Source organism: Pteronotus mesoamericanus, unplaced genomic scaffold (assembly GCF_021234165.1).
Source record: "Pteronotus mesoamericanus isolate MK-2021 breed Mesoamerican mustached bat unplaced genomic scaffold, CSHL_Meso_final scaffold_550, whole genome shotgun sequence".
Classification (NCBI taxonomy): Eukaryota; Metazoa; Chordata; class Mammalia; order Chiroptera; family Mormoopidae; genus Pteronotus; species Pteronotus mesoamericanus.
The window spans coordinates 764,248-775,294 of NW_026555322.1; the positions used below are offsets into that span (position 1 = coordinate 764,248).

At 40.1% G+C, this 11,047-nt stretch overlaps 1 protein-coding gene across 1 annotated transcript; it reads right to left on the bottom strand.

The window, feature by feature from the left end:
• Positions 1-5,659: 5,659 nt before the first annotated feature.
• BEX3 (brain expressed X-linked 3) lies at positions 5,660-7,109 on the bottom strand. The gene is made up of 3 exons (XM_054561828.1): positions 7,045-7,109; positions 6,607-6,681; positions 5,660-6,271 (listed from the first exon to the last, which is right to left on the bottom strand). The coding sequence occupies exon 3, from the start codon at positions 6,242-6,244 to the stop codon at positions 5,906-5,908; it is 339 nt and encodes a 112-aa protein (XP_054417803.1). The 5' UTR covers positions 6,245-6,271; positions 6,607-6,681; positions 7,045-7,109; the 3' UTR covers positions 5,660-5,905.
• Between the last annotated feature and the right edge of the window lie 3,938 nt (positions 7,110-11,047).

Sequence of the window (11,047 nt, forward strand, 5' to 3'; positions counted from 1 at the left end):
CAAGAGGCAGTTAAACACAGTTTACAAGCTCTTTACCTCTTTGTTCTGAGCAGCCCTGGAAACTACTAGCTCCATTTTACCAAAGAACAGAGAGAACGAACTGAGGCATTACCATGGTAATGACTACTAAGTTTATATTACCAGCTAAGGATTCAGAAGTAATTTGAAATTCATTTTTCTGGCTTGCTGTTGCTTTTTCAACAAGTTTTCATCATGTTCTTCACTGTCTTGAAGTTGACACATTTAAAATGTTTCCTCTTTTAAAATTAAAAATTTAATATAGAGATTAATACTCATTAATTTAAGGAAATAGATAAAAACTTAAAATTAATTTACACTCATGTGATCTCAGTAAATTGGGTTTTGAAGATAGGATTTTTAAGGTTTCTTAATACATTTTTTTCTTCTGTTCCAAAGCAACAACAGAACCACTTTAGAATGTATACTTTACAATCGGACACTCAATAAAACTTTTAATTTTGGTAAAATGATTATTTTTCATTGGCATATATCTGAAGATTTATTTCTCTCTTCAAATTGTTACTGAACAGCAACTGAGGTCCTGCTGCCCGGGCCATCCTCTTGGGAAAATTCCAGAAGCAAAGGCTTGGTGATAAAGGAAAGGAGTCTTTATTCAAAAGCTTCACAATTTTGGAATAACAGCTTTCCACAAGAATTAGTCACTTAGGTCAATCAATTAAAGCTAAACTCTTTAACTCTTTGGTTACACCTTTAATCACTTAAACCTATCAATTAAGGCTAAACTCTTTAACACTTGAGGTCTCCTAGCATTAACCTTTGTTAGTTTTAACTTATTTCTCCAGAGTTGGTTTACAAACTAAAATAACATAAGATACAAAAAGCTACACAATTTTGGAAAAATGGCAGGCTTCTGCCTCAGAGCTCATCCCCTCTAGAACACCCAAAGAACAATAACCCTGCCACCCTCTGCCAGGCCAGCCCAACCCTAGGCTGTGCCTGGAGTTCCTTCCCATCTAAGATACCATCTGTTAGGAAATGCAGGCAGCTGCAACGCAATCATCCAGGCATCGTTGAAAGAAGAACGCACGAGCCAGAGAGAACCAGCACCCAGCCAAGAGCCCAAGAGTGCTTCTTTGATTTCAAATCTTCTAGCCCCTAATTCCGCGTGCTCTGGAGGCATTCAGTTTCTCGGCCAATCCTGTCCTAGACTATTTACCATTGCCTCAGGCAACCTCCTCCGATGACCCCTCCCTACATCTCCCCAGTGATCTGATCAGATTTTTCTTCATCGATATGAAATTAATTGGTTTATTTTTAGTAAATAGATTTGTATTTTCTATCAGCTACAAGGGAAGAAGTAAATTTCTAAACAAAATAATCCTAACTTTTAAAATAATGTTTATGGGAAAAGCCAAATTACAAATAAAGATTTTTGAACCTATAAGGATGCCTTACTTATTTGGTTATATATTTTATATCACTTAGACAGCACTCCTACTGGTTATACAAGATAGCAACTACATTATATGCTATCTTCTTGAAGATTTAAAACAGGATCTTTCTAAACAATATAAGCATATTTATTACATGAAAAGTGTGATGTCAGGAAAGAAGATGGAAGATAAGAGATTTTTGTCCATTTCATTCATGTAGTCCAGTCTTTTGATGTATGGCGCAACTTTTAAGTTTCAAAAATAGTGCTATCTTGTTCTGTAAATAAAAGGAGTCACTTAATGTTTCCAAATTTGCCAATTGAGAATGGACCAGCTGAAACATAACGACTGTTTTCAGTTTTAAAAAACAGGAGCTAATTGAAAATTGGTCAAATATGACCCAATTAGCTTTGATGAGTGGAGGAGAGATAGACAGTAAAATAAACCTAACAAGTATGTCTCATTGCCAGGGGCTTTGTAACACACAATATTCCTCTAAAGAGATTCTGAGCCTGGCTTTGTCTTAACTAAACACAGGAAAATGATAAAAAGTTAACAAGTATTTTCTTTGGGTGATTGGATTATGGCATTGTTTATATTCCTTATATTCTCTGCAAAGTCCAAATACATATAATGACCCTGTATTACATAATTATAAAGTGTTACATTTTAAAATGTTTCTTATAGAGGCCCTGGCTGGTGTGGCTCAGAGGATTGAGTGCTCGACAGCAAACCAAAGGGTTAAAATGTTCCTCATAGAAACTTAAAGCATGAGTGTGAGAAACTAACCACCCTCAAAGACTCAATAGTTATTCTATAAATTTAATACGAATAATTAAATTAATAAAATAACTAAATGCATTATTATGTTAGTAAATATCTACTATTCTGGTACTCTGCTAGAAACTGAGCTCCAGGGTAATTAAGACAAAAATTATTGTTGTAAAAGGGCTTTTACCCTGGCCGATGGCTCAGTTGGTTGGAGCATCATTCCATACACCAAAAGGTTTCTCTCAGGTTTGATTCCTGATCAGGGCACATACCTAGGTTGTGGGTTTGATACCTGGTTGGGGCATGTATGGGATGTTTCTCTCTCTCTAAAAAAATCAATAAAAACATATCTTCAGGAGAACATTAAAAAAAAAGACACAGGCTTGCACAGAAATGATAATGCCTAACTTTTTAAATAATTGTATAATTATTAGTACTAGATTCATTATTAATAATGAATTCATGCATTAATAGGATATTTGGAAAAATAAAAACAGTATTGGTTTAAATATATACATTGATTGTGGAATGCAATCTGATTTTAGAAATATTATATTTTGGAAAGGTATATTCATTGTGGAATTAAATAATTCAGGTAATTTAGACCACAATATCTGTGGTGTAATCATTGTCAGTGTTTCTCAGAGCCCATGTTGTCAAAACTCAGATGCATCAGAATCACCTGAGGAAATGTCAAAACTGTTGTTCCTCATCAGGTGATTCAGGGGTGACAATGGGTTGAGAGTTGAGCCGTAGGAACTGTCAGTATTTTAAACATTTTCCCTAGGTTATTGCCAGGCAAGTAAGTGGTTTGGGTTTACATAAACACTGACACGTACAAGGTTTAAAACATATTACAGATTTTGGGTTAGAGAATTTTCTTACCAGACTCCTTTGGAAATGAAAAGTAATACTTTCCACGTAAGTACAGTATTTTGCTGTGTATAATACGCTCCCATGTATAAGGCACACCCACGTCTTTGGCCCAAACTTTCAGGAAAAAATCTTTTATTTTAATTTTTTAATTCAATTATTTATATTTAGAAACAAAACCAATTATTGTATTCCAGAGTATTATTTTGCATATGGATGTCATCATTGCTTTCTAGAGTTACACTTCTAATGTATAACCATAAACAAAATAATTGAAAATATTTATATAGATATGGAATTAGTACTGCCCATGTATAATGCACATCCTCATTTTTCCCTCAAAAATTTGGGCAAGAAAGTGTGCATTATACATGGCAAAATACAGTAGTTACTTGCCTTTGGTCACATAATCATAAGGGACAGTTAGGAACAGCACTGAACTGGGTCCTGTACTCCATTATAGTTAATTATCAATCAAAATAATAATTAAATATCTACATTTAATATCCACTCTCAGGCACCACGCTAGAAACTGAGCTCCAGGATGAGTAAGACAAAATTGTTGTCTTGGAAAGGTCACACATTCAAACACACACAATGCTAAATATTTAGTATTGTTTTTAAGAACTTACAAAGCGGTTTCATGTTTTAGGTGTGGTAGGGATAAAAATGGGAAAGGAGTATTCCAGCTGTAAAATGTGTTCCACTAATGTAATTTACATGTCTCCTGGATAAGTCCGTTAAGCGGGTTGGGTATACCTGCCCAGATGTTCTTTCGAGAAAACCCCCAAAACGGTAGAAACATGGGCAATTTAGCCTGTTTGTTTTGGTGTTTTGATGTAATGCAATCTGGACACACTGGGTTGAGACATCTAGATATATCTCTTGAGCTAGGTTCCAGTGCCTTTGTGTCTGAGTTCTTTGAAGAGGAGGGGCATAAAAATAAAACCAAAAAAAAGGTTATTTTCTTAAAGAACCAATGTTAAGACCAAGAACCATGGGACTGTTGTTCACCTGATAAACATAACTCTAAAGTGAAGATAAAGGCATTCTTCTTCTATAAAGGTAAAAGGGAAATTTAGCTCACCAAGGACTCCAGAGAAATCCGTGGGTTTTTGTTACCTTGATGACTCTAGGACATCAGCAACAGGACCCAGGAGTAGGGAAAGTATTCCCATCTGACAGGGCAGTAATCAGGGGAGCAGGAACATTGCAAATATTAAGAGCAATGACAGGATGGGTCCCACCTATTTTGCTCTCTGGACTTATGAGCATGGGCGAAAACTCCCTTTCATCCTTACATGTACCTGATGGGGACCAGGGAGCTGCATAGGAGTTAGCACAGTTCTACACCTTAACTATTCCACTCAGCAGCCTGTAAGGCAAGCATTATTCCTCATTTTACAGAAGACTGACTCTTTAAAAGAATGTATCCAGTCCTGGCTGATGTGGCTCAGTGGTTTGAGCACCGGACTGCAAAACAGTCATTGGTTTGATTCTCAGACAGGGCACATGCCTGGGTTGTGGGCCAGGTCCCCAGTAGGGGGCGCTCGAGAGGCAACCACACATTGATGTTTCTCTGCCTCCCTCCCTCCCAACTCTCTAAAAATAAAATTTTTTAAAAGTAAAAAAAAAAAAGTATCAGTAATAAAAAAAATGTATCTGTAAAGAGTTTTTCTTCCAGCTAAGACTGGAAGATATTTAAAGTTTATTCTTTAAGTGTGTTGAACCAGTAATTATTATGTGCTACCTGTACTATTGGGTTGGTCAAAAAGTTTGTTTGGTTTCTTTCCGTAAGATGGCTCTAGTGGCGCTTAGTTGTCTTTAACTTCATTTGAAACAGGTTTGTTAGACTGTATTGTGACAGCTGCCATATCAGCATACGTCTAAAAAAAACTATCAAAATCGGTGAATTTTTGTGTATTATAATATTGAGGATGGGATAAAATAGGCAACATTTTCAGTATATTATGCTTTATCATTTCAATAAAGGTAAAACCACCACTGAAATGCAAAAAGATTTGTGCAGTGCATGAAGGTGATGTGATTGGCCAAATGTATCAAAAGTGGTTGGCGAAGTTTTGTGCTGGAGATTTCTAACAATGCTCCATGGTTGGGTAAACCAGTTGATAGTGATCAAATCGAGACATTAATTGAGAACAATCAATGTCATACCATGCAGGAGATAGCCGGCATACTCAATATATCCAAATCAATAAAGTTACTGGTGAAAATGAAGTATGTGCCTTTTACTTTACAGGAAAAATTTAACGAAGTTTTTGGCCAACCCAATACATTCACAGGCTCATTTAATAATTGTTTTCATTACTTCTAAAACTCAATAGAAGGAAAAAAGTCATACATTGTCCAACCACAGAGAAATGTGTCCCAATTAACACGTTAGGGGGTTTGAGTTTAGATTTTTGTGGGGAAAGCACTCATATATACAGGGTGGGGCAAAAGCAGGTTTACAGTTTTTCATATAGAAAATAATACAATAATAATACAAAAATAAACTGTGTTCCATGTACTCACAAGTGTATACCTACTTTAGCCCCGCCCTGCATATAAATTGTTTAATAAGACAATAAATGTATAGGTTGTTTTTTCATTGCTTTATTAACTTTACATTTTTCCATGCAAATGGGTGACACTACTGTTGACAGAAACTTAAGACTGTGTGCCAAGGAAATCTCCAATTAGAAGTTGGTAACACAGAACCCACTTGACACATGGAAATTACATATGGTTCACAGCAAATGGATCAGTAGAGGCATATCAGGAAATGCAAGGAAAAAAAACAATAGTGGGAATCACAGTATTAATCTCACAGAAAATGACAAGAATCAAGGCATTAGGCAAAAGTCATCATGATGGTCATGGTGATTAGAGAGCTCCCCCATAAGGATGCGCAGACAATTCCTCAACTGCAGCTCCCTAAGTTTTCTCCTGATTTCTCTCATCTCCTCCATGAACATTTCCATATCATCTCCATCTCCACCCATCCCATCATTGACCTGCCTATTGGGTATCGCCCATTGGAAGTTAGGGGCCAATCGGCGAGCCTGTCCCCGTCTATTATTTCCTGCAGGCTGGTGGCCTTCACCCCCTTCCAAAGGTCGGTCTTCCTCTCCATTCTGCATGGGCTGCTCCATTTCTTCGTTTTCGTGGTGCATATTTGCCATGATGATATTTTTTCCACGTTGTTTTTTCTTTGAACACAAGTAAGACAAAGGCAAGGGCATACTGAATGGTGGGTGAACTGATCAGTAGGATTCAGACCCCTGATATGAAAGGTTTCTTAAATTTCATTTTTTCCCACCTTAGGAGCTTCCTGCGCCCTCTAGGGGCCTCCAATTCCAGCCCCTCCCTCCAGCTCTCTCCTTTTCCCTCCCTCCCCCAAAGCCCACCATTTTTTTCTTTCCCGGAGCTCAGCAGACAGCGAAATGGAGGACTGGGGACGGGGAATGGGGGATGGAAGACTTGAGTGGCGGGGTCTAAGACTCGTCTCTGCACACGCCCCCCGACCACTGTCTCCGTCACCTACCTGGGCCTATCCTTGCTGTCTCCTCCTCGTCAAGATTCTCGCCGCAAGTGCGCTGCTACACTTGGACGCGCAAACCTGCAGAAAGGGGCAGGGGTGAGGGAGCGGGGCCGCTGCAGCTGAGTGCTCGCCCCCCCCCCCCCCCACCGCCCGCCCCTTCCCGACCCTCTCCGGGCCACGTCTCCCGCCCTCTCTCCCTCCACGCGGATCACCATTTTCGTACAGGAGCTCGGGGATGATTTGCCATTGCTGAGTTGCTCTGCTACCCTCCCTGGAACCCCGCTGCCCCAGCACTCGCACCCCAAGGGGTCACTATGTACTTTCCCAAGAATGCCAGGGGTGGAGAAAGCCAGCAGGGACTGATGCACCGATGCCGGCCTCGGCCTCAGGGGTTGGTGGGCGGCTGCCGTCCGGGCCTCCGTGCAGGCCCCGGACCCTTACCTGCTCTGCTTTCCCGGGCCCGACGCCAGCCCACGGTGCGCAGGGCAGCGGGGAGCTGGTACCCAGAAGGGAGTGACAACCGCACCACGGAACGCTGCGTCGCTCTGCAGCTCCCGGTCACGTGAGGGCCTCGCGTCATCAACGAGCTCACCCCCTCGCCGCTCCTGCGGCCAGTGCAGCTCGCGCCTCCTCACCCGCCTCGTGCACACGCACAGACAATCCCCTCCGTGGGTTTGTGTTCCGGGGTCCAGTTTGCACCGCCGTGTCAGTCATCTTTTTCCTCTCTAATTTGAGGGCTACAAGTGGCATCACCTTACTGAGGTGGAGTTTGCCCTTCTCTGTTTACCTAAGAGGTTCTGCAGCACCCTCCACCGCCCTCCCCATTCCCACCCCAGGCCTTGGCTTTGGGGTTTTCTACTTTCTCTCCTCTTCTCATTGGCCACCTCCCCGCTCCCCCTCCACGCACACACATACACTCACCCTACACAAGCACAGCCACAATTTTCCAACTTGTTCTCTGAATTCATACCCTTCTAGGAAATTTAGAATGAGGGCTAGGGTAGGCAAGTAGCAGGGGACTGGTCAGAGAGGCAAGGAGTTAGTGTGAGTTATATATATCCTTCCCAATAATTTCTCATTTCCTTTTTTTAAAAAATCAGCATACCTCAAAAAAATTAAGAGAATTCATTTTTTTTAAACAAATGCTTTATCCTGCAGAATGAAAGAGCCTCATTGTTTGATTATGTTTACCTGTACCACACAGAAAATATTTTCTCTGACTCACGAAACACCAAATCACTTTGGAAACATACTACCTTGTTTCAAAATTTCATTGTGCAAGGAGGGAGGCACCTTCCTGGACACAGTTGGTGTTTTCAAAACGATCTGTAAAGTAAATATTTAGGGAGAAGTCCTGGTGTCAGATCTCAGACATTTTATATAAATTTATGTGATGTCTTTAATACCAGAGTCTTTGGAGGAAAGGTGCCTTTTAATTTTCTGCTTTTCTTTCCAAACCTTCCAAACCACCCCTACAAGTATCTCCTTAGAATGATGTCAGAGGTTGAGTACATAATATGCAGAAGTCAGTTCCAAAGCCATATATGCCTTTTGATGTGAAAGTTTCAAAAATATTAAAAATAAGCAGGGGGTACGTGAAGCTACTGAACTTGAGACTGAAACCTTGAGTGTAAATGTTCCTTTCTCCAACTTGAAATAGCTAAAAAATTGTAACAGCTAGAAAATAGAGATGTCTTTAGGACAGTGGTAATATTATTTTTTATTATTTTTCCCCATTGTTAATTAATTATTTTTTTCAAATACATTTGTCTCTGCCTACCCCCCACCATAGGACAGTGGTAATATTATTAAAAAATATTTAGTAAGTGTTGTTTGCGCTAGAGAAAACAAAAGAGTTAGAAGCACTGAGGCAAGAGAAGCCAGACAGATGCTTACTGCCTCTAGGTTTGGCTCCAAACTCCTATGTAGTCTATTCTGCTAAACTAGCTGAACATTGAATGAAGGAAAAGTATATACCTAGTGTATATATAGTTTGAGATTTGGGAGATATATAAAGTTTATATATATGAGGTCGGTCCAGAAAAAGTCCAGCCATTGTTAATGTAACAAGAAGGTTTGCACGACATCATGTAACTTGGGAGCCAAGGAGAGTGGACTAGATTGCACATGTGTGAGCAATGACTTCACTGTACTCATCAGTGGGGGCAGTAGACCCTGATGAGTGAGCATGTGTACTGTGTGGCCCTTGCATTCAAAATGACTGAGTAGAGCAACTGATCTGCATCAAATTTTGCGTTAAACTTGAACATTCCTCCATGAAAACTATTTGGATGATTCAGAAGGCCACAGCTATGAGCAACTGGTGATTGGCAGCTTCGTCATGACACGATGTGCCCGCTCATGCATCATGTCTCCTGCAGAGTTTTTGTGCTGAAACATCAAATTATGTAGATGATTCAGGCCCCCTACAGCCCCAGTTTGGCACCTTGTGACTTCTGGCTTTTGAAAGGGAAGAGATTTCAGTGAGATTCAGGAAAATATGATGGGGCAGCTGATGGTGATTGGGAGAACTGTGTGAGGGCCCAAGGTGCCTGCTTTGAAGGGAACTGAGGCATCATTGTCTTATGTACAATGTTTCTTGTATCTCCTTCAGTAAATACCTCTATCTTTCATATTACATGGCCAAACACCTTCTGGACAGACCTCGTATAAAAAGTTGGTTGTTATGAAGTGATGTTTTAAAGGTAGATAAATATTGTTCTGGAAATGTTATCTTTACTAAAATATTATGAGGTGTTGATTGAAATCTTTTCTTGTCCCTTAGAGCTTTCTGGGGAGGGGAGTTGGAGATAGGTAACAACCTGTTAAGAACAAAATTTAAAAATTTTCCAAGTTAGAAGGATACAAGAGTTTTAGTTTGGGACTCAATGTGACCTAAGGACAGAAAAAAAGTAAACTGGTTTGATGGCTCTTATCTTGAAATAATGTAAGAGTAGTCTAGTACTGGGAAGGAAGAGACTGGGCTCACATTTGGGGAAGTATGGTGTTTAAAAAGAACCTATTCCCCTCTCCTTATCTCCTGTAACTATGGGTAGTTAGTGGCACCTGATTGGCTCCCTTCCTCAGAACCAAGGGAGTCGGATCCTAAAAGAATTGTACATTAAGTTTAGGGATATCTACAAGATGGCAAGATTCACTTCCCATTCCTCTGCTAGATATCTGCTTTATCACTAGGATTTTGAGCTACCTAAGTGCTATAGAAACCTGGAAAGAACATTTCTGCAGAGATGATGTGGTGGTCTAGCCAGGGGGAAGAAGGGCTGGAGTTAGCCCCTTGCCAAAGTTCCCAATACTGGAGGCATGAAAAAAGAAATCCTACCATGGCTACAGCCTTTGGACTTGTAGATGGAGAGAGGGAAATTATTGAGATACAGGCTTACCAGAATCTGTTACAGAGTAGGGCAAAGAGATCTATGAGTCACATGAATGCTATGTGAGGATCATCAGCGGGGAGTCAAATGCAAACTACGGCTCAGTCTTCCAACATGCCGCCAAAATCTAAGGGAGCTGCATGGGTGTCAGTCCTTATCAGAAGGCTCTACAGAAATCAAACTTGAGCCACAGTGATGATTAGTCACGTGAGGATAGCAACCTTACCCTAAGTAGTCAGGTAAAGAGTGTCTCTTTATTCCCCTCCTCCAAACTCTCAAACCATCTGAGTAAACACAGAGAAGGAGGGAGTGATGGTTAATTTTATGTCCACTAAGCCATGGGATGCCCATGTATCTGGTTAAACATTTTTGGATGTATCTGTGAGGGTGTTTCTGGAAGAGCTTAGCATTTGAGTTGGTTAACACTCAAGCAGATGGCCCTCAGATGGCAGGCATCATCCAAAGCATTGAGGGCCTGAATATAACAGAAAGGCAGAGGAAGATTGAAGTCACTTTCTGCCAGATCATTTGAGCTGGGTCATTGATCTTCTCCTGCTTTGGCATTCCTGGTTTTCAAGACTTCTAATTCAGACTGTAACTACATATCAACTGTCCAGCTCTCAGATCTTTGAACTACACCACTGGCTTTCCTGGCTCACCAACTTGCAGGCAACACACTGTGAAACTTCTCAGCCTCCCTAATTGTGTGAACCAAGCTCTGTCTGCTTGTGTATCTATCCGTCCACCCATACATCTATCTATACCTACCTTGTATGGTTACACACATTGCATGTAAAATCAAAGTAAATACATTAATATTTTATTTATAATTTCTTTTGGCTTTTGTGGTGATGAATGATAGGCCAAACTCATAAATCTTCTGATTTATAATTTTTAACATATTTCAAATAGTCTACAAAATTTAGGTAAATATGAGAGTATATAAGAAATTATTTTTAAAGACTAGTAAAACTGATCATTTTTTATGTATTGGTAGTACAGATGATATTTTTATGTATCCCTAATAAAATGTAAATTCTCTCTCATACACA

Coding starts and splice junctions, on each gene's coding strand:
- BEX3 (XM_054561828.1), bottom strand. CDS start 6,244: ATGGCAAATATGCACCACGAAAACGAAGAAATGGAGCAGCCCATGCAG.